The sequence below is a fragment of the Hydra vulgaris genome, chromosome 02 (genome assembly GCF_038396675.1).
Source record: "Hydra vulgaris chromosome 02, alternate assembly HydraT2T_AEP".
In the NCBI taxonomy this organism is placed as follows: Eukaryota; Metazoa; Cnidaria; class Hydrozoa; order Anthoathecata; family Hydridae; genus Hydra; species Hydra vulgaris.
In genome coordinates, this window is record NC_088921.1 from 53,566,400 (window position 1) to 53,594,137 (window position 27,738).

At 27.7% G+C, this 27,738-nt stretch overlaps 2 protein-coding genes across 4 annotated transcripts in view; both read left to right on the plus strand.

Annotated features, from left to right (window-relative positions):
* The window catches only part of LOC100200022 (choline dehydrogenase, mitochondrial), a 111,836-nt gene that overhangs the window by 69,471 nt on the left and 14,627 nt on the right, over positions 1–27,738 (plus strand). Inside the window, exons 1-3 of one of the 3 annotated variants that reach the window (XM_065791373.1) lie at positions 5,230–5,319; positions 20,730–21,179; positions 27,126–27,360. The exons of 1 other annotated variant lie outside the window; for it this stretch is intronic. In XM_065791373.1, coding sequence (XP_065647445.1) covers positions 27,275–27,360 — 86 coding nt within the window. In that variant the 5' untranslated portion in view covers positions 5,230–5,319; positions 20,730–21,179; positions 27,126–27,274. Of the gene's footprint in view, positions 1–5,221; positions 5,320–20,729; positions 21,180–27,125; positions 27,361–27,738 lie in introns of those variants that run through there. One more of the 3 variants, XM_065791371.1, reaches the window with a different exon arrangement.
* LOC136077033 (uncharacterized) lies at positions 8,760–11,751 on the plus strand. The gene is made up of 2 exons (XM_065791367.1): positions 8,760–9,010; positions 9,263–11,751. Exon 2 carries the CDS (start codon positions 10,289–10,291, stop codon positions 10,931–10,933), a length of 645 nt encoding a protein of 214 aa, XP_065647439.1. The 5' UTR covers positions 8,760–9,010; positions 9,263–10,288; the 3' UTR covers positions 10,934–11,751.

The window sequence follows — 27,738 nt, forward strand, 5'->3', positions numbered from 1 at the left end:
AAAGTGTGTTTTGGATGACTGCTTCTTTGATATCTTAAGTCAAAATGTCAAGCATTGAATTTCTAGATTAAAAGACTCATTTAATTACCTAATAGAACTTTCAAAAGACTATAATTACACCTTACCCATAACATGGAAGGTCCACATGATGTTAACCAACATTGTTCCTTTTTGTGAAGAAAATCCAACCAGATTTGCAGAACAAACTGTAGTAGCAATTCACTTCAAGTTTAAACCAACTTTGGCCACATACAAAAGAAATGTAAGTCACAAAGACTATGGAGTGAGCTTGCATTAGGCAGTTTCAGGCTTCTCGTCAAGTCGAAGATAGTATCTTGAAGACAATATCAATTAACTTTATAAATGCCATGTAGTAACTTAATTAAATAAAGATCTGTCAGTGTATTAAGCTTTATAGAACTTTCTATAAAATTTATCCTCTTCCTGCAAATCACCGAGAGGCCGGATTTGGGTTTGCAAAAATCAATATTTAAAAAAATATTATAAGATGATATATTATATAAAGATAAAGGTATAAAAATTTAGCATAAAGATGTTATAAAAATAAAGTTTTTACTTTTGTGCATGAAGTCATCATTTATTTTCATTAGTATTCGAACAAGTCTTACAATGTACCATAAAATGCGAGTCTTAGTACATTGAAAGGATCGCAGTGTATGCTTTTTCTGGGGAAGGTGTAGGAAGGGGGATATAAACCAAAAATTTAAATATATTTGTATATTTTATATAAAAATTTAGCAAGTTGAGCGTCAAGACACCTCGGCCCTCCTATTATCAGTATTTTCAATACGGTTTTGAACCACCTCTGTCTCAAAATGCACCCCTGGATTTCTAAAATGTTTAGTTTTTAATTTTACTAATAAATATCTATATGATGGGATATTTTGTTTTTAAGTTGGATAAAGTACAACCTGAGGGTCCATTTATGACATAGTGTCTATTACTATATATTAGTACTTAAAATTTCCTTGAAATTTTACTACTTATTTTAAAGTATATTTGATTTGATTTGTTTTTTGTTGCATTTGCTTCGTTTTTTCCTGTAAAATCAGTATGTCATTTTGCAATACAAGAATTTCAGAACTTTTTTCAGCAAGTTGTTGGCATAAAATAGCCTTTTGAGAAGATAACTTGCTCTGAGTAAATGTCAAATGTTGTTTCAAAATAAAAATTAGATTTTGAAGTTTTTTTAACTGTAAATTTAAATACATTTTCTTTAACTTTTTTCCGAAAATAAAGAGTTTTCTTTTCTTTGCGAACATTAACCTGATTTAGCTTATTTAAAATGATATGGCCAGCCCTTTACCTTACCTCTTAACTCTTTATAATTCTCTTTATGCTTTCGTTTCTTAGTTGCCATATTATATCTTGAATAAGAATATATTTAATATATGTCAATTTCTACAGTCAATATTTAAATGAGCTGGCAGTATAAAGTTACAAGCTAAATAGTTTTTGGCTTCACCAATAGATGAATTTTAGGTCCCATAATAAATTTAACTAAAGACTTTTTTAATAATCAAAATAACTATTTTATTGAATCAGTTTTTATTCATTATTACAAATTAAAAAAGAATGTTATATTATAGGTAACAGGATAAAAGAGTCATTTAAATATTTATAAATATAAAGTATAGTTTTTTCTTTGTTTTTTCTTAGTATTGAAATCATGTTTTGAAAAACTTTTAAAAGTCACCAATATTATTAATAAAAGTTTCATTTTTTAAAAAAATAATAATAATTTTTAATGAATAAAAAATCAAATGTACAAAACCTTGTAATCATGAAACCCCCTCCAACAACCTCTTCCCCATCTCCCCAAGCCTCTACAACATAAGAATATTTGGTATCTTTGCTGCTTGCAAAAATAGGGTATAAACGTGTCATTATTTTTTAATGAAAATTGGCAGGTACATAGAAATAGGTATAGAAATATGACTATGAAAAAATAAACATTATATTATCAATGTCAATTCACTTTCGGAACAAGAACGAAGTTTTCAATAGCAATGAAATCACTAAAATGGTAATTACTGAAAAAAAAATTTAATAAACTTAAAACAAACTACTTTTAAAATATATTATTAGTTGATATACAATTCTAAAAAAATGACGACAAAAATCCATTCTTACAACATCTACTTCGAGCACACAGTAAAAAAAACGTCGCAGTTTTTGTCTGGTGCCGTAAATCACTGATACGCACGTACCCATAATATATTTATTGTAAAAAAAATAAAAAATAAATTAGTTTAACAAAAAAGACTTTTTGTTATTAAAATAAAATTATAAAGATCCCCAGCCGGCATTTATTTTTAAAACTTACGTTCTAAAAAGTATTTTAAGTGTCTTTTAAACGTCTTCTAAACATTCTTAGGTAAAGAACGTTTAAAAATGTTTATAAAACGTTTAAAAGACATTTAGAACGTAACTTTCAAAAACTTATCCCCTTAGGGTCCGCAGCTTATTACGACTAATTACCTGAGCACATCAATAAGGTAATTATCTATATTATGACATATGCGCAACAAATTTTTCCTGGTGTCTAGATTTTTCTATAAATTTTATCCTTTTTTAAAAGTTCTCTAACTTCCTTATTTCAGTGTATAATATCTTTTTATATATTATGTATATAATGCCTATAGAACTTCAAAAAAGTGTACCAGCATAAAGATTTGAACCGCGGCATTTTGCTTCAGAAAAGCTGCAAGCTAAATAATTAATAAATGCAAAAAAAAGTATAAATCAAAATTATAAAGATGTTGCCGCAATGCAATTTTCAAGTAAAAGTAAAACTGTAAAACTTGATATAAGTTGTAACATTGCATAAGAAGCTTACATAAATGTAAAAAAAGTTAAAAACTACAATAATCAAATTAAACAACTGTAAGGAACTTTTTTAAATTTAAATAAATAAATGTAACTTAACTTTTAAAACAAATCGATAAAAAAAATAATATTAATAACAAGGTATACATGTAACACATACATATATACCACGTATGCTGATTTTTTATGTGTATTACACCTCTAAGAAATAGGTACTCGATGACAAGACTGACTTAAGTCTTTTGCAAGCTCATCAATCTTATACAAATTTTGTTTTTATTATATTTATACACTAACATTGTTTTGAAATGTGGTAAATAACCTTATAGTGAAACATCTAAACTCTCCTCCAAAAAATCAGCAGATTTACTTTTATTTATTGTATTTTTATTTTAATTAAAGTAATATAGAGATATATTTCTCGGATTATTTTTACTTACACGATATTATATTGTTGTAATTAGTATTTATTTTATTCATGTCTCGGAGTTGTAAGCAACTATATTTATATTTACCTTGTATATTTCGAACTTTATATTTATGATTTAAATTTATATATCTTTACTGCCAATAAGTGATTGGTTACTTCTAATTACTTTCTAGTTGTAAAATAAACATATATAAAAATAAAAAAAAATTAGATATTTGCATACACTTCGTTTATATTTTCTTGTGAAAGAGTGCTGCGACTTTTTCTAACCATTACCTCGGTTGCAATGGCTGCCAAAAGTTCCGTGTCAAACACGCACAAATTACTTTTAATTTCAGAATTATTTTATAGACAATGATAATAATAGGATGATAAATTACACACATTTTCAACGCTCCACATAAATCTTGAATGGATTTAATACTATTTCATAATTTCAAAATATCTTTTCTCTAAGTAGCAAACATTACTACTTGGTTACTGAGCATCAAATCAGCAATTGAAATTTTATTTTATTCTGAATTCAAACAAATTTAAACATGTGGAATGAATGTCAAAAATTATTTATTATTAATATTATTGTAATTATTAATATTAAAATGATTAGTATTATTAATATCAGTTATAATTACTATTTTCAGCATTGTCTATAATGTTATATTCAGGTATAGAACATATATAAAATACAAGCGGTATATAAACCAAATTAGGTGACAATAATGTATTTCTTGGTATTCTATTTCTTTTTTCATGTTTATGTGTGCACTATCTACTACATACATTCATTATCATGAACTTTTGAAAATTTTGTCAACTTGATATTAGCTTTTTTTTGTAGAATAAAAATGCTTATTTATGAAGAATTGTTAACTTCATGGCAAAAAATTAGGGAAAGTTGTAAACCTTGCAAAAGTTACATTTACATTTGTTTTTTAGTTTGCAATGTTAGTCGTGATACAGTAAATAAACAACTAAAGTTTCTTTACAAGAATTATATATACAAAGAGTGAAAACAGTGTATATATATATATATATATATATATATATATATATATATATATATATATATATATATATATTGTATTATATTATATTTTCATAACTTGCCAAGTGCACTTAGATTTATTTTCATATTTGTCTAATATTCTCTAAAGTTTTATTGAAAAACAAAAAAATAATTGTAAATAAATATTTTGTTAACAAAACTTATAAAAACGTAGAAACTCGATTAGGTCTTGTGCTTTATTACATAAAGTAATCACTAAACGATACCTCCTAACAATACCTCCTAACAAAAGCTTCAATGAACTGAATTGACAAAAACAATAATTAAACAATAAAACAAAATGAGCTTGAATTACAAAAACAATAATTCAATTTAGCTTAAGTTACTATTGGCTCCACACTATAATCATTATTGAATAAACTTTTCTTGTTTGAACTAATACTTATCTTATGTTATAGGTGCTCTTTAAAAAAATAACTTCATGCAAAAGTAAATAATGTAAAGTAAATATAAACTAAAATTGAATGTACACCATAATACAAAAAATTGGTATTAGTAGAATACTATCATATCAGTACATCATTATCATTAAACTGTTTTTAAAATACCTACATGGTGTGAATAATGAACTATAATCAAGTTAATCCTTAAAAAAACAAATAAAAGTTGTTTAAGCTTATTCGTTAGAACTGTTGTGTATCTAGTTACATATTTTGAAGTAAACCTAAGTGCTGCTTAATATTAGTTGTACAGTATTTAAAAAAAATGCTCCTTCATTTTACTGGTTATTATGACTAATTTTATAATTAATGGCTAAATTTGATTTAAATCATTATTAAAAGTATTGTCTCCTTTAATATTGATTATAGTGCAATTAAAACCATTGTAGCTGTTACATTATTTTTATGTTTATAAATATAATACTAAATATTTACAGCAATAAATATTTTAGGAAAATATAAACTATAAATGCTTAGTAATACCAGGGTCTTGCGGCGTTCCTCAGCGTTAAAAAGTATCTTCCATCGTTTTTGTAAGTTATTATTATTATATATTTATATTTGTTATATATATAAAAAAACTAAACTTTTATAAACAAAGTTTTACAATGTATTTATATTTAAAAAAGTTTATAAATTAATTATGTGCATTGAGTTTTCATTGTCAATTTTTTTATTCTCACTTTATTTTTAGTTTATCGCTTTTTTTTAATAACTTGAAATAATATAAGGAATAATGAATGATGAAAAGGAATAATTATTTTAGACAAAATGTTGAGACTAACTATATAAGTAATGTTTTACAATTACATGTTACAGTTATATCTTTTGTGATTATTGTTTGTTTAGTGTTAATATAATTACAATAAAGGGTTTAATTTTTCATTTAATTGTCTATTTTACGAGTCTGTAATACAAAGTTCAACATGTTAAATTAACGCTCGTTTATTAAAAAAAAATTATTTAAAGTGTAAAACTGCTGGAGCTGTTTGATTAATCCTCCAACTAGGGTAACAAAAAACTCAACGTCTCTAATTGACAATACCATAACTTTTAATTTGGTACGGAAGGAGGGTAAACAATCAAATGCTCTCTCATTGTGCTCTGTGATAAGACCGTAATGATCTATGGGAGCACATAATAACTACAAAAATAAAAAATAAAAAAAAATTCAATTAGACATTTTAAACCTAACGTTTCTGACCCTTAACTTTAAAGATTCCAATTTCAAGAGAGATGCCGACACCATTTATAAGACCTTCTTTAAAGCATTTTACGCCGTATACGATGCTAACTTACCTATTATTGAAAAAACATTAAACATAAATAACATTTCGGTTATTAAGGGTTTCAAAAGTCATTAAAGATAAAACAGAAATTAGGAATCGTTCATAAATTATGCAACGCTAAATTTAACTAATAAACAAAACAAAAATGTTTTTAATTAAACAAAAAACAAAAATAGCCCTTTATATCCAATAAAACTTTAGAGAATATTAGACAAATATGAAAATAAATCTAAGTGCACTTGGCAAGTTATGAAAAAAAATTACTGGCAATCAAAAAAGCATGCTCAGGCTCCCTCCCACAGATGATTGTAGTTGAAAACAAATGCATAGATGAATCAAAAGCTTTATCTGACGAGTTTAATAAATTCTTTATTGAAATCGGTTCTGAATTAGCAAATAAGGTTCCTTTTACTGCTTTTAACTATTTTTTAGTACCAACAGATAATTGCAACTGTTCCAAAGATATGCACTCAGAATTATTTTTTTATGAATTCATAAGTGCTTTCAAATCACTAAAAAAAAAAGGAGCTATTTGAGCTGATGGAACTAATAGTGATAATAATGATCTTAGTGACATAATTGTCGAGGGTTATGATCATCTTAATGATATTTATATTTAAAGTTTATTCATCTGTCCGCTAAGGAGTTTTTTCTAAATGACTAAATTATGCAAAGGTTATTCCGATTTTAAAAAGGAGTAGGTTCAGGGATCCTGAACCTGTAGTGTAGGGGTGTACCGCCCCCCCTCCCTAAAGCTGTTGTTTCAGTTTGCAAGTTTTGAAGTATAGCTGGTAAATGACAAATATCGAGGACCTTTTTTTTTATTATATTTTTTTGTTTAGGTCCCAATTTGCAAAAAACACATGCGACACCCCCACCCTTCATGAGAGACCTCTTCGGGATGGCACTGAGTAGGTTATAATATCAGTAACTATCAACATATAACATATATTCATCTAACTTTTTCAAAAATCTAACAGCGTACTATGTACATTAGTGTATACAGTTATCTTATTTCCAATAATTTTTAATATAATAATCAACTTGGTTTAAAAATAATAATTCTAAAATATTTCAAAGTTCCACAAAACATGCAATTATCCAATTTGTACGAGTAATCTCAAATTCCTTTCAACGATTTCACTATATATTAAGTGTTTTTATTGACTTCACAAAGACATTCAATAATGTTGACCATAAAGTCCAGCTCAAAAACTGAAATAATACGGAATAAATACATGACTATAAAATCGTTTTTTACTCATTCCAAACATTTTCAATTTACAACACACTTTATTCTAATTTTCATACTTGTTTATGTCTTTGTTAAAAACAGTTGTAAACTTATAAAAGGTTCTGACGATAAGATCATTATGATCGTCTTTCAGAAGCCTTGTTAGTATTTTTTTTTGTTTTTTGTAAACGACTACAAATGTAAACAAGCTCAACAAAAAACAAAGATAAAATCGATCAATTAAATATGGCTGTAGTTTTGGATTAAGGAGGGTTGATTCAAAATAAAAGATTTTTCTTCAAAACAAAAAGTCTACAAATAAAAATTTTGATTAATAACATGGAAAAGTATGTCCTGCTTTAAAAATAACACCAGGCCTGAAAAGCCTTAATATACCACTGAAACGTAGTCATTTTTCAACCAGAAAAGTTTTTATAACATTTTAATTACTCGATATAAAAGATACTAAACTTTTACAGACCAGAGAACAGCGCAGATTTTTAAAATCTAATATTTTAAAATCATTTTTACTAAATCTAATGCTAAAATTCATCGAAGTAACTTACTTTTTAATGCGATTTAATTTATTGAAAATGCTTTTTTGGCTTTAAATAATCTATTTTTTGTTGTTAAACAAATCCATTTAGCTTTTATAATTACAGCTATTGCGTTTTGAAAGACAAATGACTAAATGCTGGTGCCATAAAATAAATTAATCCCTATAGTAAATTAACTCCCGCATCGTAAAGAATAAAACTGGGAGTTTATCTATTTTGAAATAGATTAACTCCCCTTGAAATAAATTAACCACTGTTAGCGAAACAAATTAACTCCCCATAATATTTTAACTCCCTTGGAACAACAACTTTTATGAAATACGAAAAAATAGTTATTGATATAGATATAATATCAGTTGCACTATATATATATCTTAAGCGTTCTTAAATATTTAAACATTCGGTAAATACATATATATCGAATACTACTATTTATCTACTATCTATATTATCTACTAATTTATTGCTCTGTTCCTTTAAGAACATTTAGCACTCTATTTTATAGAATACATTAAAAATTATACATACATATATATATATATATATATATATATATATATATATATATATATATATATATATATGTGTATATATATATATGTGTATATATATATATATATATATATATATATATATATATATATATATATATATATATATATATATATATATATATATATCATACATCCGAACGCACCTTTTTTTTTGCGTATTGCGTATTGAGTATGCTACTCATATCATACTCAATACGCAACTCAACGTACGCAATTTCTTTGAGTATAATACTCAATACGCAACTCGTAGTACGCATTTTTATTGAGTAGAATACTCAATACACAACTCATAATACGCATATTTCTTGAGTATTTTGCGTAAAAATACGCAATTGTTTTGAGTGTAAAATATAAATTAGTTGTTAAAGTATATATTTTTTTATAAATAATAAACAAAAACACTAAATTATAATTTAACCATTATAATTTGTTTTTTAAAATAAATTATTAAGGTTTGCGTGTCGAAAATCACGTCTTGAAGCCTCTAGGGAGTAAGTAGCATTGCTTTTAATGACTTTATGATCTTGCTTCAAATAACAGTTTGCAATTTGCTGTTTTACAAGTTGATAAACTTTGAGTTGCTTTTTTTTGTAAGTTGATAAACTTCTAGCGTTTGTATTTGAAATAATGACTTTTTTTATAATTTTTTGTTACTTTTATGAGGCTATAGATGTATATAAGATGCAAGTATTTATCTTTTTATCTATAGTAAATAAGTTAGATAAATAAAATAAATCATTTTAATCTTTAATCTTATATAAACTAAAGTAATTTATATATGTAATGTAATTTAAACTAGTTTTATAATATTGCTTATTTGCTTAACAAAAGTTTTATTTTAGATTTTTTGCTTTAACATGTATGGAAGATCCGCCAAACGAAAATTAGGTTCAGGCTCTAATGTAAAGAGTTTGAGAAAAAAAAAAAAAAAAGTATTAATAAAGAAGATAAAGAAAATCAGTCTGTAAATAAACAAATAAATTCTGATATAAGTAATCGTGCCTAAGCCGTATTGTCGAATAAAAATTGTCAACCATCGTGCAGCGAAAGCATAAGCAATGCTTTATTAACAAATATAAGTATTAAACGATATGTTAAAGAGATTAATGAAATTAAACATAACTTGAAAAACAATAAATTTCCGCGTAAAATTTTCAAATTTGGTGACACTGAAAAAACTTACAGTTCGGTTTTAAACTTTTTCCATTGACGAACCGAAATCGATTTTAAGCCCGGAAAGAAAGAAAAATTACATTTTACCTGCATTTAATGCTATAAGGTATTACATGAACCACTAGTTAAAAGTGGTAATTTTTTTAAGCATTTTAATTCCACACAATGTAACGGCAAAGACGATTTTATGGCTTGGAAAACGGTTTATGATGATATAAGTCTTGATAATGATGATGACTCGTTGTTAGATGACAATATTATGGATCTAACTAAATATGTAATGTCATCCATTTTGGCAACACAAGAGCTAGGTAACATTCATCTAAAAAGACTTTTAGAGCGTCATAAAATTCATTTACCATGCGAGAAGTCTTTTGTCTATAATATAGTTCCTTTGGTAGTTGAAAAGATAAAAAAAACAATCACTAACTGCCTTAGAAAAGCTAAAACTATTACATTAATAGGTGATATAGCCGCCAGCTGGCTGAATTTTTTGCCTTATCTTGCCAGGTTACCTTTGCTGATTTCAGTAAAAAGCTAATAGTTCTTGGTCTTCAACGAATGAGTGGCCCACATAATGCTGCAAATATTATATTGGTTTCGGAACAAATAATAAATCAATATGATTTCGATAAATCTAAAGTTGACGGTTATGTGAGTGATGGTGGTAAAGCTTTCTTAGAGCTTTTCCACAAATGCTCAATTATGAATTGGAAAACGGCAATTGGATTAAAGAAGACTTTTGGGAAGAATTGTTTGAGAATGACGACAGTGATGAGAATGATCAGGAACTGAAAGATTCACCTGAAAACAAAATTGAACCTGAAATTAACGAATTGCTTACTGAAGAAATAAATCCAATCCCAAATGATATTAAATTCAGCAAACTATCTAATGAGATTGATGCTGAGATTGATGCTACTGGAATTGATGATGCTGATAATTATGAATTTGGGGATCATAGTATAGTAGATCAATTAGAGTTTGAACTCGGCAGCAGAAAAGTACCTCGTTTTGCATGCACAAACCAAAAATTTAATATTTCTATACGTAATACTGTGAGGTCATGCAAACGATTAAAAACTATTTGTCATTGCTTTGTTCATTTGCTAAAAAACTCATTAGACAATTCAAATTGCCCGAATCTTTCAACAAAAAAAAATAGATTAAGAAACGAAATTTTAACTCGTTGGTCATCAAGCTTTTTAATGTTGATTTGTTTCTACAAAGCACATAGAAAACATTGTTTTGAAACTATTAAATGTCCAGTTACTCAAGCAGAGATTGAATTCTATTTATCATTGATGCTCCCAGCAAATAGAGTTACGCTTTTGAATTAAAAAAATCGCGTACATATTGGTAACTTGGTACCAAGTTTACATTTATTAATCATGCAATATGAGGAAATGGCTAAAAAAGATGGTAAAAATAAAAAATTTTGCGAATTGCTGATAACTAATGTAAAAAAACAATTTTAGCATGAGCTTAACTCTGCTGTTTATGCAGCTGCTGCAGTTTTAAATGTTTCTAAACTTTATCTATGGTATCAAAGACCGATTGCAAAAGCCACAGTCAATTTTCGACTAAGTTCATTAGTAAACTTGGCAATCGAATTAAATAAAAAAAACGAAAAAAACGATTTGACAGCAAGTGGTTCTAATAATAGTTTCTCTCAAAAAAGTGTTCCTGACGATGAAGCCTTTGATCAGTTTTATCAATGCATAGAATTGGATCAGGTAGAGTACAACAAAAAAGAACTTAGCATCGGACACCTAGCTGATAAAGAAAGGAATAACTTTGTAAACGTTTTAAGAAACCATAGTTTCACCAACAAAACTCATTATAATGCATTTTGGTTTGAGAAAAGAAAAGAATTGCCATATCTTTATAATTTGTGTCTCATGTTTTTTAATATATCGACATCCTCCGCTTATGTTGAATGTTTTTTAGCATATGTGGTGTAGTTAATCGAAAAAGAGCCTCAACATGACCGATGAAACACTAATAAATCGTGCCTTTTCAAAAAGTAACTTAACCATAATTAATGAAATGGCTGAGTGAAAATAATTCTTCAGTTGTTTGAAAATTTTCTTCATTACTTTTGTTTTTGTTTATGAATTGAAAATACATTTTAGAAAAATATAATTTTTTAAAAAAATAATTATTCTGATGTATGTTATATATGTGTATATATATATATATATATATATAAATATATATATATATATATGTATATATATATATATATATATATATATATATATAATCACTTCTACAACACTTAATTACAACGAGAAAAGATTGTCTGAAATTCAGAAAATTGTCTCCACTTCTAACAACAAGACGTGTATTACTAAAGATTAAAGAATAGATATACAATTTAATATTATATGCATATATATATATATATATGTATATATTTATATATATATAAATTATGTTTGTGTATTCTATAAATAGAGTGCTCAATGTTTTTAAAGAACAAAGCAATAATAAATGAGTAAAATCTCCTATCTAATTTTCAGTTGTCTTCAACATTATGTTTCTCAATCAGTAGGTTCATCAGAAAGAAACTCAGTTCTTCCTGATGACCATAATGTATATATATATATATATATATATATATATATATATATATATATATATATATATATATATATATATATATATATATATATATATATATATATATATATATATATATATATATGTATATATATATATATGTATATATATATATATTTATATATATATATATATATATATATATATATATATATATATATATATATATATATGTATATGTATATATATATATATATATATATATATATATATATATATATATATATATATATATATATATATATATATATATATATATATATATATGTATATATATATGTATATATATATATATATGTATATATATATGTGTATATATATTCAATTTCATCACATTTTCCCCGACATCTTTAAGTTTTAAGTAGTCCATTGTTCAAAGTTCCAATCAATTTGGAGCCGTGCGCTTACGAATTTTTGGTAAAATTCGCTGGATGTCGCAAGAAGATTCAATGACACAGTCTCATGTGGTTTTTGTAACTGATTTGCAGTCTCAATTGATTCTTGTTGTTAAAGTTGTTACTATTTATTAATTACTTCAGCTATCTGCAATACTTTTGAAAGTTATCATAAATCTACAATACACAAAAAACCCACACTTTTGCATACTATAAATCCAATTGGAGCAATTGCTAAGTGAATTAGAATAAAAAGAAGTTAAAAATTGTTTTTATCAATATTTTCATAATGTTGAAAAAAACGGGGTTTAAACGAAAAAAATTAAAATAAATAGAAAATAAAAGTGTTATAAATTTCTCGAACTAAATTCCACAACAGCTTTCATCAATCGCTCCCCATAAGACACATCGGTGATTATATTAATTTGATATCGTGACCAAGACTTTAAAAATTCCTACGGGTTGACTCTCCGGCTTGTTCAGATATATGTCTAAGTCCATAATCTGATTTCAGTTCATAAAGGCATTGTTCAATGTGTTTAAGAATTATGTGCATATTGAGAGTTTCAGATAAATCTGTTGCCTGAAACATTGTTTTCAAAACTTGCCAATAATGAAATAAATTGTACGAAACCTTTCCAGTTCCAAAACAATATTTGACAACATTGTCTATTGCTTTTAGCAATGAAACTAAAGGTAACAGCAATAACGGGCTAACTTTACCAAGGGCATCAGCTTCAAGAAGTTTATCTGCATGTTGAAGTAGCTTACGACATGCATTGCCTTCAAAGACCTCACCCTAAACAAAATACGATACAATATACGAATTTACTCATTTGATTTTAATTAGTAAAAACAGTCTCTAAATTTTTTATTAAACTCTCACCTGGTAATTTTTTGAAATCAATTTTAACTTTAAGGGCCATAGCATGACTTTTTCTCTGCCTAAAAGTGGCAAAATTCCGTTCCAAAAAACATGTTTGACGAATCTTTGTATTAAATGTAATTCAGGAAAAGTGCATTTAGCTATAACTAACATAGATTCTGGTTCGTTGAAAAGTGGAAGGTTCACTGTGCTCATAGTGTTTGGGGCATATCTTTTTTTTATTCCTACTAATAGCTGAAGCCTAATAAAATATATATTAAACATATTTTAAAGTGTTTATTATTAAACGGGCAAAAATACTTTGATAACAGAAAATTATTTAAAACATTATGTTGTAAAACTTTACCTCTCGTAGCATTTTCTCAGATCACCATATGTTCGCAAACCTGCACATCTATTGTTCAAAGATTTCAAAAAAATATCTAAGTTGCAGTTTACATCGCATATATTTTCTTCCACTTGTGTAATTAATCCTCGGAATGACCGTAATTTAACATAGCAATATGGACAAGGGTTTGTTGAAGTGGCTTTCTGAAGACCATTAACAACCAAAATTAATTTAAAATCAGATACAAAAACAAAAGGAATTCTATCTAACTTAATTAGATTAAACAGCAGTTTAATGTTTTCATTAGATTCTTTGATTTGAGGTACTATACGAAGCATTATTAATCTGTGAACACCTGTTAACTTTTTTTTTTGCCAGCTGTACCCCCTTCAGAAAACAAGGATCTTTTTTTTTTAAGGAAAGCTCAGTTCCTCCAGGTTTTTTTACTTGGAGGAACTGAGCTTTGTGAATCTGCCTAACAAATTATTCTCTTTGCTTTTTCTTTAGATTCACCCTTTCATCAAACATATCTTGTGTAATCTGATATAAATTTTTCAAAGATTTAGATTTTTCTGATGCCTGTTCTCTGTGATAAGCAGGAACAGTCTTTTTACCTTTAATGGATCTAAAAAAATTAGTAAATTTCTCCATCACATTTGAAGATACTCCAGTATTTATCTGAAAGTTATTCGCGCATTCGCTTGAAAAGTTGACTTTTTTGGCTATATCAGGTTTTAAAACGATTTGTCATTTGTATCTTCCTTTTGAATGAAGCTCTAAGCATATATTTTTTTTACTTAAATCTATTTGATTATCTGCCTTAGTTTTAAGTAATGAATTTATTAACTAGTCTTTTTCTTTTTCTAGTAAAGTTTTGTTTAAAAAAAAAAATCAATATTTTTTGCTGATTTAGTTTGCTTGCAATAATGGGACAGTCCCTTTCCAATTTCTGATTTGCAATACAAACAAATGATTATTGAACTTGAACCATTATTACTTATAAATTTCGAATAAAAATATCACTCTTTTTGTTTATTATTATATGTATATATAAATGCAAAAGCTTATAATATTTACCTGAACAAGATTTTAAAGAAATCTTCCTAATTCCGGCAGTAGTCAGTAAGCCACTGTCTTCAGTAACGTTAGAAGTCAATCTTCTTTTAAAACCTCTTCCTTTAACGACGAGTTAATAACCAATATACCTTGCTGTGATGCATATATAGCAATTGCATTCTCTATCTCCTCTAGTTCTAGTTTCTTTTATCAATAATATGTCTTCATAATTTGGCGTTTGTCTGGTTCATTTAGTGTTATTCTGCAGGTACCGCATATACTTAGAGGATATTTGCTGTTTACAAGGTCAAAATCTGAATTTATATACATTATAATTTGTTCAGCTATCTTTTCTGTGATTGCAAACTGTTGAGACTTTTTTTTTTGAAATTATTTTTTTCCACATGGTGCACACACTTTTACTCTAGATTCATCATGATTTGCTGATTTGTTGGGCATATCAAAAGTATAATACTCAATACTTCTTTTTAAAGATTTAATTCATAATTTTCCAAAAAATAAAGAAGTTGCCAAAGATAAAGACTTTACAGGGTGCGTAAAAAGTTCCCGCACTCAGTATTTACGACGTAAAACCACGTAGAATTATCATAGTGTGCCAAAAGTTTAAACATTTATTCTTGATAACATACAAAACAACAAAAACAAGTCAGATCTCAAAAAGTCCTCCTTTCGCTTTGATACACGCCCTGAGGCGCTTAGGGAATGCTTCAACCGCGGCGGACACCATATCATCTTCAAGAGTGGCCCATTCTTTTTCGAGTGCTTGCCGTAGAGAGTTCAAATTTGGATGACGAACAGCTCCAACCTTGGCCTTCATAATTCCTCAAATGGAATAGTTGAGGGGATTAAGATCCGGGCTGTTTGGTGGCCACTCTTCTCGTGTGATGAAACCCGGAAAATTGGCTTTGCACCAATCCTGGACGACCGTTGCTTTGTGGGCTAGGGCGGAATCCTGTTGAAACGTCCAAAACCGCTGTCCGAAGTGTGAATTGGTTCAAGTTAATAGCTCAGTCGTCAAAATATCATCCAGGTAGTTTTGAGCTCTTATTTTCACTTCTTGATCAACAAAATCCAATGGCATCTTGTCGTCTCCTGTAATCGCTCCGAAAACCATCACTGCTTGAGGGTGAGCTGTCTTTGAAGCAATTCGATCTTTCTAGTTTGCTTTTTGAACGTTTCCAGCGATTATCCGGTCATTCTGATGGTTCAAAAACTGCTCGACAGTAAAGAGACACTCGTCCGTGAAGAGAATCGTCGAGGCGTTCGCCGGCTTCTTGAATCGCTTGAGAAGCTCCTTGCAACGGGCCAAACGAGTGGCTTTCATGCGATCAGTAAGTCCGTGAGCTTTTTAAATTTTGTCCGGGTGTTTTCCGAGCTTTTTGTAGACGATTTGCCGAACTGAACCTTCCGAAATCCCTTCATCCTTGGCCATTTGTCTCATCGATCGTTTTGGGTTGTACCGAATCTCGTCGCGTATTTTTTTGACAATTTTACCCGAAGTTGCAGTTTTTGGTCTTCCAGAACGTTGACGATCATCAATGGAACCAGTTTCTTCAAGTCGCTTTAATAAATCGTAAACCGTACGCCGCGGAACATTCAGAAGACGAGCGATCTCCGATGCTTTCTTTTTCTCTTTAGTTAGCCTCTCGATTGCCGGCCGCAAATCTCTTGATTTCGTCATGGAACCTAAAAACTTCAGTATTAAAACGTATTCAAAGATTAGAGAAGAGCATAAATAATGCAGTAAAATAAACGGTATGCTTTAAAATAAGAGAAATAACGTCGTTGCCAGAGGAGTGCGGGAACTTTTTACGCACCCTGTATACTTACATGGATGAATAATATCGTTGTTATTACTTCTCACATTTGTTGTCATTTCCGTTTATAATTACTTTATAAAAGCCCAAAACTTTATTAGTTTAGTTTAATAGAGTTTTAGATATTTAGTAACACAAAATTTTTTAATTAAAACCAGAAATATACACAAATGCTTTAAGTAATTTAAACCGGACAATGACGGTATTAGAAAAAAATGGTCGATTTGAATGTCATTTAAAAATCTTGGACAAGCAGCTAGGATTTTAATTTCAACAGATTTGTGATGTACAAAAAGAGTTCTTAAAGGATCTGGAAACAGTTTTCGTTGACATCTTTTATCGATTTTGAACTTTTTGAGTGCCAGTGTGTTGGTTAGAGGCGCAAGATTACGAATAGAAACCGTAGATTCAGGACCATTGCCATGCTTGATAAGCGCATATTGTGGGTTTGCTTCCATTAGGAATACCTCATCTACGTCAGGTTCATACTTAGAATTTTTAACATATCTCTTTAATAATACCGTGCCAGGTTGTGTAAGCCATGATGTGATTGTGTAGCAGAACGTTTTTGATACGTAAATGGTCTTTCATGTGGAGTTTCATTAGTAGAGGTGTTGATTAAAGAACTTCAAAGTTAAGAAGGTTCAGAGATATAATAAAACTAATACATTTTTCATTGTTGTAACTTAAACTCTTAGCTTTAGCTAAAAGGAAGCGTTTGAGGTTGTAGTCATGTTTCTCTTGTGTCTCTCCACACATTGTCAAATTATATAGATAAGCAAAAGTATATTTCAACTTCTCATCAGCAATAAAAAATCTTTGAAATTGGGCTACTCCGTTTGTCAAATCAAAAGGCATACGCGTAAAATAATGTAAACCAGCTTCAAATAAAGTATATGAGAGATCTTCTTGTTTATTTGGGATCTGGTGATTGATAGTTTGACTATATATTACTAGGCACTTTTTCAACCTCTTTTTTCTTGTTACAACTTATTGTGATCTCCATGGTGATGTTGAAGGTTCGATAATTCCTTTTTGTAAAGGTGTTGTACTTCAGAGCTAATAAATCACACCCTGTAAATTTTGAGTCATAATACCAAAAACACTTTCCATCAAAATCTTTTGAATCGTAGAATTTTTTCTTTTGAATCGTAGATGTTAAGACTTAAAATGTCTAATTTTAAAATCTAGAATTAAAATCTTGAAGAGATATTCACTTTTTAAAAACCACATTATAAGTCCTAGAAAAACATTTCTTTTAAATAAGTATCTTATATAAAAAATTCTCCAAACTACAAAAATATATTTCAAACAAAATAAGAACAGATTCAAAAATGTTATATTTTAAACATAAAATAAAATTTAAATATTCTAAACTTCATATAAGCCAATTCAATAGAACTTTTAATATTCACATTGATTTACAAACATTTTGTGACAATAACTTTAAATTTTTTTTTGCTGTGGTAATCCAAAATACAGTTCAAAAGTTGTTTGGGGTAATCTGGGTGAGAGCTATTACGCTTATATCTCTACTAATAGGTTTTGAAGTAAGAGTGCATTGTCTCAGTTGTCTTTTCACTTTAATGAATTATGGTACAAGGAAAAAGATTGCGTGAGCTTTGCTGTAACTGAAATTTGCAACTTTAGGTAACTTGTCTTGAATTTTTCAATTTTTAACTCATTTTCCAGATTCAAAATACAGCCAAGCAGAAACAACTTGAACAATGTCAAACAGTTACAAAAATCAAATGCTTTTTATGCATTCTTAGACTCAGCCAAATTTTTTAATCCATCTACTTTCCTCAATAGCTTCATGCAGTCATTGCCATTTTAGTGCCCGCCATGGTAAGGCAGAAGAGGAATATGAAGTGAAGCAAGCCTATCAACTGTCTTTGGCCACATCTGAGCAAGATTTTTTACAATATGATTTACAACACCAATGAGCAAACCAAATTCCATTGGTGGAATTACTTCTAAAACACTTATTTGGTCTTTGAAAGGAAAGAGTGGAGGATGCACAGCATTTTGGAATGATTTGGCACTCTTTGTGTTTCTTCCGCTGTTAAGAAAGTCCTGAAAATGCATTATAATTGTACTAAACATTTTTAGTTAAAATCAAAGATTTTTATTTTTAGAGATACTTGATTAAAAAAAATTTTCATATTAAAATCTGATTAAATTGACGTTTTTTATTTAGATTTTTCTAACGCATAAAATATCTGCTTATCATCAAAAACTTAAAAAAACTTGTTCATAAATTATTTTTTTCTTTTAACACTCGTCAATTTTCAAGACTCAACTTTTCTGAGAAAACAGATGGAACTTTACTATTTAAAGTCAAAAGTTGAAAGATGGAAAAAACAAAACAGTACTACAAAATTTTCCTAATAAGTTTTAAAAACAAATAATATACAAATAGTTTGTGTACAACAATTTATTTCTCGTTGCTCCTCATCTTCCACCAACTTCATCATTAGTTCCTCATCTTCCATTTACCAATTGTTTAAAGAATTTGAAAAAAGCTAAAAGTCTAACCGTTAAAAACCAAGAAATTTTCAAATCAACAATACAAATTTCCTTAGCCACGACTATCCAATATTCATACAACAATCTCGTCAAAAAATATATTTATTCGCTGTAGTCAAAATTTTTTTCACTATTAAAACAAAAACAACTTATTATTGCTTAAATAAGAAATCAAATCAAGTCGACATGCTTATTACAGGATCAAAAATTTTATTAGCGGGTCGGCGCTGGATTAAAAAACCCCAAAATAGTTTTAAGAACCTTTTCTTTTTTTTAGTCATTTTTCAAATTATTTATTTCAAAAACTATTGGGGGAAAGGGGGCAAAACCCCTCCTGCTGCCCCTCCTGTCTTCTCACCCTCCCTCCGGTTGCTACGGGCCTGTATTGATATAGAGAGAAAATTCAACAATTAAAAAAGTAATAAATTGTGTATATCCCTTACAATTACTTAAACTATAAAAAAAAGAAATTTAGCCATTAAAAAAAGAGAAAGACTTTAATCACAAAAAAATTAAAAAAATGAAGCCATTAAAAAATATATATCAAACAACCACTAACCAACTTAAAAATATATGTAGAATTAGAATATAATTAGAATATGTAAATAGAATATGTAAAATATAAGGTTTTATTTTATTTTTCGAAAGATTTTGTTTTATATCTCCAAAAAATTTTGTTTTTTATCAACAAATATTTTTATTTCATGTCTCAAAATTACAAGAAACGCTTAAAAAGGACGAAATTTAAACTCTCTTTAAAAGCAAGAATAAAGACATTATAATAAAAAATTTGTCAGTTTAATGCAAAAATAAAGACATTATAATAAAAAATTTGTATGCAGAGAAAGATAAGATGACCTAAAAATGCATGACTAATATGGTGACAAACGCAATAATAAGTTTAGTCGTAATATTAGAGCTGTGATTTGCAGGTGTATTAAAAGTAATGTTACTGTTAACAGTGCTTCTAATATATACATTTACGTATTCTTCTAATATAATACAATTGTGTATATCACTTACAAATCATTCTGTATTGGATATACTAATATTGTCGCGATTTCTCAAATTGTTTGTGAAATGGAGTTCTTATTTACACTCGAAAATGCGGAAACTTTGATCAAAATTTTAAACAAAATTATTCAGCTTCCTCTTATGCACCTCAACAGAGTTTCTGCCAAACTCTTAACAGTGATTAAACTAAACACTTTTCTAAAATAACATTTGCTTAAGCTATCATCTTCATCTGTTTGAAGTAATTGCTGATGTAGTAGGTAAGTAATCTATGTACCACACTTGGCTCTGACTGTCAAGCTGCAAATCTTTTAAACAGCATTTCAAAGTTAAGATGAAAAGTAATTATCGTAAATACTACTTATTATCGTGATACTTGAGTATTGATATTTACAATTTAATATTACTATCTGTCACCCTTTAGACTTAAATTTTTTTTCTTGTAAAATTGCATTCTGATTTTAGGTATAAACGAAAAGGTGATCCGTCAACTTTCTTAAATTTTTTTGAAGAATAAAAGACTGTGTGGTATTTTTCCTCGATCCATAAGAAATAAAGTATATATTAAAAGATAAAAAAAAAATTTTTTGAAGAAGAAAAGATTAAAAAAAAAGAAATATTTCTGAAGAACAAGAACAATGTGGTGTTTTTCTCCGGTCCATTGGAAATAGATTTCATATTTAAAGACTAGATAGTTAGCCGATGATGCGCTACACTATGCACCACAGCGGCAACTAATGCTCAATAAAAAAACTTGCATTTTTTCATTAATTTTATGTGTTTTTAAACAAATAATATATTTCATAAGCTAAAAACCGAGAAAAGAAAAATAAAGAAGTAAAAGTTTGCACCACAGTGTTTTCGTGTTTTTGTGTTTTCGTAAAGATTTATTGATTGGACCATGTTTCTATAGAGGTAACAAGTTTTTTTTATTTGTTACTAATTTTCTACTATAAATTGACATTTTATAAGTTCAATAATGTTATCACTAGCTCTGTAATAACATGCTAGAAAATCAGTTCAACTGTAGTGGGTTTGATTAATAATGGTTAAGATATCAACTGTTGTTCAGTTTGAAAAATAAAACTGGATATGGATCTCTGAAATAACTGTTTTATATAGGTCAGTGGTTACGGAGAAAGTCACAACCTAAGTATACTTTATTTAGAGAGGGCCTAAAATCGACAACCTAATCAATTCTGAAGCCTCTCCATTCCACTTGTAATAAAATGAAAACAAGTTCAAATGAAAATAGAAATTACTGTATTGGAGATGCAATGTTATTAATGAATAGCAATATAGGACCCTTAAAATAAAAGTATGAGATGTAGAGAAACCTTTAACTTCCTCTTTTATTTTGAACTCGTGTTTCTTTTTTTGTTTTTTTTTTCTAAATATTTTGATATTCGTTAATATAAAGTGTTGTTACCATAAAGTGTGATTATATATTGATTAAGGGTTACACTCTCTTGATCGCCTCTCAACTCTGAATTTGCCCTTTAGATGGGACTCATATACCTTTTTTATCACATAAATACGGTAGAGAAAAATTTCTGAAATGCAGTTATAAGAATTTCTTTTCAGGTTTTAAAATATAATTTTTGTATATTTTCAGTTTTATTGTCTCAAAAAGAAGTTTAAAACAGTTTTATAATGACAAGAAGTTTTATGTGCCACATGGGATAGTAAACATATACAATGAAAATTGTAATTATGCAGAATTTATAAGTAATCGTGCAGAATTTATTTGTAATTATGCAGAATTTGTCATTTGAGTTTTTCTTTCTCACATAACTTGTAAAACTAAAGCTAGCCCTCTGACATTGCAATTAAGATTTATTTTTTAAAGTTTTTCTAAATTTTTTAAGGAAATAAAAACTTTAGTACAAGTAGATTTAAACAATATGAATAAATAAAAACTTTTATACAAATAAATTTAAACAATATAAATAAATAAATAGTTACTCACATTTTTTTTTTTATAAAAAATAAAAAATCTCAATTCACATAGGATTCAATATCTGAATGATTAATATAGCAATCTGAATGAATTGGAAGAAAGTTATATTATATTTGGAGGGTTTAAAAACTTTAGACTTATCTTAATTATATAGAATTCTAAATGAATTGGAAAATATTCAATAATAGATAGTAATACACTATTTACCTCTTGTAGTAATGATAGTGTAGTGAAGAAAAGTACCTTTCTAGATTTTTGACCAATAGGATCCTTATACGTCTTTGATCCTTTCTTTTGCTATTTATCAGCGATAAGACTAAAATAACTTTAGTTGTAAATTTATGAAGCTTGTAATATTTATTCAACGACAAAATATAATGTTCAAATTTAAAAAAAAAATAATGATAATAAAATAAGGTTGACTGCATATCGACACCGGTATTAACAGAAGTATTATCAATTAATAGTAATTTGTTTTTTTGTACCTTCATTATCTTGCTAGCTATTGTAATTCCGTTTTAAATTTCATTGTGTCATATCTTTATAAGAAAAAGGCTTCAGAGTAAAATAATATTTAACGTCTATAGTTTTATAAACTTATTAAAATTTAAAAAAATTTATATTTTTGTTATTTGTAAATAAAGTTTGTTTTTAAATAATTATTGTTTATTAAAAAAAAATATATTTAAATTTTGTATCTTTTCTCTTACTCAAGGTGTGAAAAGAGTTCTAAATAATCCTTTCGCCCTCTTTACGTTATCCCTTAACCATTCTCTGTCTTTAATACAATTTTCATGTCTTTAAACATGAGAATATTGGGAGTATGCATTTGTATTGAGACTCATAATTCGTCAAGTATATATCTGATTGGGCTGAAATAATTTTAATCATTTCTCGATTGGTACAACTTGATATCATTTACAAACTGTTAAATTTGATAATCTCCATCAATGCAAGAAATTATTTTATCAATAAAAATTTAGAATAATGTAGTTAATTCAGTATAGTATGCATATTGATAAGAATTGATGAAATTAAGGAAATTAGGAATAACTCAAAATGTTCCTAGTTTAGTAGAATTGTTAGATAATTTTTTTAAAATACTCTATTGAAGCCCGATGCAACAACATATAACAATCTAGTTATTCTACAATTTAAAATGCTAAGTATCTGTTACTTTATATTTAAAAACTTTAACTGCTTATCCTTAAAAAATTATATATCTTGAACTAAAATGGAGAACAACACTGATAGACAGTTCTGCGTTAAATTAAAAATAAAAGGTTTTTTTATAGCCACAAATATTTAAAGTAAATCGTTTAGCATTAGAACGTTAATGAACATTAAAAGAAAACAAAGAGTGAAGAATCAGTTAGTAGATTTGTTCATTATATTCATGTATATGGTTTATTATAAAGCCCTATGATTTATAGTATATTTTGTAAAGTTCTATAAAATAAACGGGCTTATCGTTTTTTGAATAAAATTAGCCAAACTTATGTGGTTTTCCGGACTATTCTGGAACTAGTCCAAATGAAAAAAAATAGGACAATAAAACTTTTTTATTTTATTTTAGTTTAAATCAATGATTTTTGTTTTTCATATGAGCCGGTGGGAATCAGAATAGTGTCAGTCAACATTTCCTAAATTTAAAAATTTCAAGGTTTAATAAGTAGAGTATAGTTTTACTGTAGAGAAAACCCTTAAAGTTAAGATTTTTTATGCAGTAGAAATTACTAAAGAAACTGGTATGACATTACCGGTATGACTCAAAGCAATAAGCAGAGCATGAAAAACAACCGGGTAAAAATTTCACAACAAATTGATAAGTTGTATATCCTCCTTAATGCTCAATGATTGAGAAACAGGTTCCAATATCGTCGAGTATATAGAGATAATCACAAGACATATAACAAAAGTTGGTGAAGTGCAAAAACACTATAACTGTTGGGTACTTTTTTTGCGTTTTAACTCGCTTTTTGGTCAAGTTTTGTAACTGACTGCAAATTTTACCAAAATTCACGTTTCACACAACAATGACACAAGAGGTAATAGGTACCTCCACATTGTGTTTCCTTGAAAAACTTTGAAATATCGACGACTAGATTAGGACAATGCGCAGGGCAGTGAATGAAGCAAAATTATAATGCATTTTACCTTGAGCCCCGCCTTCTTTACCAACTATTGTTGAACATATTTTACGATTTGTTGAGATATTGTGCTTTTTTCAAAATATTTTTTGTTGCTTGCAGGCCACATTTATTGCGGTGATTCAATAGTATTTTCAATTGCAGAAAACGTCATTTTTTAAGTGAATCGAAACTCAGAATGTACTTGCGGATTTTAAATCTATCACTAGAATTATCAATAAAACATACCGCCTAAAAAAATATTTTTCATCCTAATATATTAGTCGTTTCGTCGAATAGGATTAAAAGGCCTATAAAATTGTATAATGATTCAACAGTCTGTTTCAACTCTTGAAAAATCACTATCAGTTTGTTCTGGGTTTTATTTGATGTTTAACTTGCATTTCTAGGCTGTAGATGCATTTTATTTATTTAATAGCAGATTCCACGCTAAATTCAGTTCGATGACTTAATGTATTTATTTACGTAAAATTCATCTATAACACCCCAAAGTCAATTAGTGTCAATGTTTTGCTGTTAAAGGATAAAAGTGTGAATAAATATCTGATTCGATCTGCTTAAAAACTGACGGTAATTTGAAGTTCCTGTGACTTTGAGGCAGTAATGCAACTTATAATAATAATACTAGTAACATTTTGTCTATGAGCTAGCGCGGCATCTGTTCTACATTCTCATGAAAACAGCGACGGTGATACTTAATCATTATTGCTGTTTTCATCAAATGAATTTTTTTGTAACACAGTAAGCTTAACTAGTACTACCCATAAACTAATTGATATTTGTGCAGCTTACGCTTGTTATCATTGCTCATGCTTTAAATTCATACAAGACAAAACCCACCACAGAAAACGCTGGAAATGACAGAATGTTTTAAAACGCATGGCATACATATCACATATGAATCATATTATGTATTAATTGTATCATGTTTCATATTATATTTAATATGAAACATGATACGATTTTTATATGATTTGATATAATAATATTGCATATAAATACATATACATATTAAAATATTACATATAATTATATATTTTAAATACATATAAATACATATCATGTACTTATAATCTATAAGTTTTTCAAAAGATTTACAACGTTATTTTTGAGAAGGCATTCTAAAATTTATAGAGCTTTCTTTAAAATTGTATTTCCAACGTATATATATATTTAATAATAATAACAAAAATCTTCAAACACTCCATAATTATAACATTTGTTTATCATTCAAATTTGTTTGAATAAATAAATATTTGAAAAAATAAAATAGATTTGTTTTTGTACTGATTTTTGGCATATAAGGCATTTAAACGATCAGTATGTAACATGATTTGATAAAAAATAGAGTAAGTGAAAATATTTTAATATTTGATGATCGTTTAAAGAATGATTTGAGAATAGTAACTTGATTCAATTGTCACGTGATTTCAATTAAGAATTACTACAATTGTTGTAATTAAAAATTGATTTACCCACAAACGATTAAAACATTAATACATTTAGGAAATCATCATGACCCCATATATCAAGTTAAAACAACAAAATTATTTTCCGCAAATGTTTCTTTTATATATACAAAACCTGTCATTTCTTAAATTAGGACTTTCTTAAAGCATAGGACTTTGTTAGGTCACACCACGGTATGTTTTATTTAAAAAACTAAACAGTTGGATTGTTCTCCTAACCACCTGAGCCGTTTTTAACAATTTAATCTAAAAAATGGAATTTAAAATCAGGCGATTATTAATTTTTATCCATATTTTAATCAATAAGTTGAGAAAATGTATTGCAAAATAACTTAACATTTAGTCATATCTAATACAAAATATTGCAAAATATCTAATATAAAACAAATTAAGATTTAGTTATCTAATACAAAATATTGTAAAATATCGAAACTAAACAATATTTTATAGGAACGAATCGAATCATATCGAAGCTCAAAAAATATCGTTATACATTTTTTACCGATAAATTATGCGATATTATTCGCTATAAAGCGATACTGATATCGTGCATATCGAAACCCAAACGATATTTTATCGGAATCATATCAAAACATATCGGATCATAGCAATCTATATCGAAACCCATTATCATGAAAAATATCGGTTAGTTTCGATATTTCGATAACGATACGCAGATGCTTAATATTGACATATTGAAATCATAAAACTCGTCGCGTAGACTAAAAACACCAAATCAATTCAAAATTTATTATTTATATTTGATGATGGCTTTTTTTTTAAACAAATAAAATATAATTTTTATTATTTCTTTTTTTTTAGTATGGTGTTACATTTAAACATTTTACTTGTCTACGGACATCTAAAGTAGCATCGTGTCGTATGTCACCAATCCCGAATTAACGTTTCAAATTTAATACAAACTTAATTTCGTGGTCGTATTGTTGGCGTGACAAATTGAGTTTGGTGACATGCAACAAAAAAGTGTCAAAGATGCCTCATGACAAATAAATAGATTACATGTCACGCTACAACTAATATCTAAAAGTCGCGTGACTAATATAATTATATATGTTGCGCGTCAATCGGGTTTTATGAAATGGTCGTTTTATTAGGAAATGTGGTGTAACATTCATTACGGTGTACCAAAGTACACCGTAATGAATGTATGTAGTAGTGTATGTATGTAGTAGTGTATGTATGTAGTATCCCGTACTACTACATACATACATTAAAAACATATATTAGTAGAGTAAAAGTAGCTGTTTCTTTTTTTTTTAAGTAACTTGGAGTACCTCTCATGATTATGTTATTGTTGGTGCTGGATCGGCCGGATGTGTTTTAGCAAATCGTCTTTCAGAAAATCCTAATAACAGTGTTTTATCATTGGAAGCTGGTCCTCAAGACGCATGGTGGAATTGGAAAATACATATGCCGAGTGCTATTCAGTTTAATTTGCTTAATGACAAGTACAATTGGTATTATAATACAGTACCACAGCTTCACATGAATAACAGGTAGTTTTTACATAATGAATGCGTTATAAAGAATATATATATTTTTTATTTTTAAATATACTTTTTATGTTTATTATTTTGTTTTGATTGGTATAATCAAAACAAATAATTAGACTAATGTAAATAAAATAAATAAAAAAGTTAGATAAGAGTATTGAAATTATAATGGTTTTAATGGATATAATATGAGATTTTAATGGTTTAAAATTTAATGGTTTTTAGATTCACGTTGTGATGGTCTTTGGAGATAAATACCATGAAAGAGTTCGTAAATTGAAACCGTTATTATTCAGAGATAAATACCACATACCATTAGAGATATAGCTATATATGAATAAAATATATATGAAATATATAGTGTATAAACTATAAAGTTCA

Excerpts from the sequence above, each read along its gene's own strand:
- LOC136077033 (XM_065791367.1), top strand. The coding sequence starts at position 10,289 with ATGCTCAATTATGAATTGGAAAACGGCAATTGGATTAAAGAAGACTTT.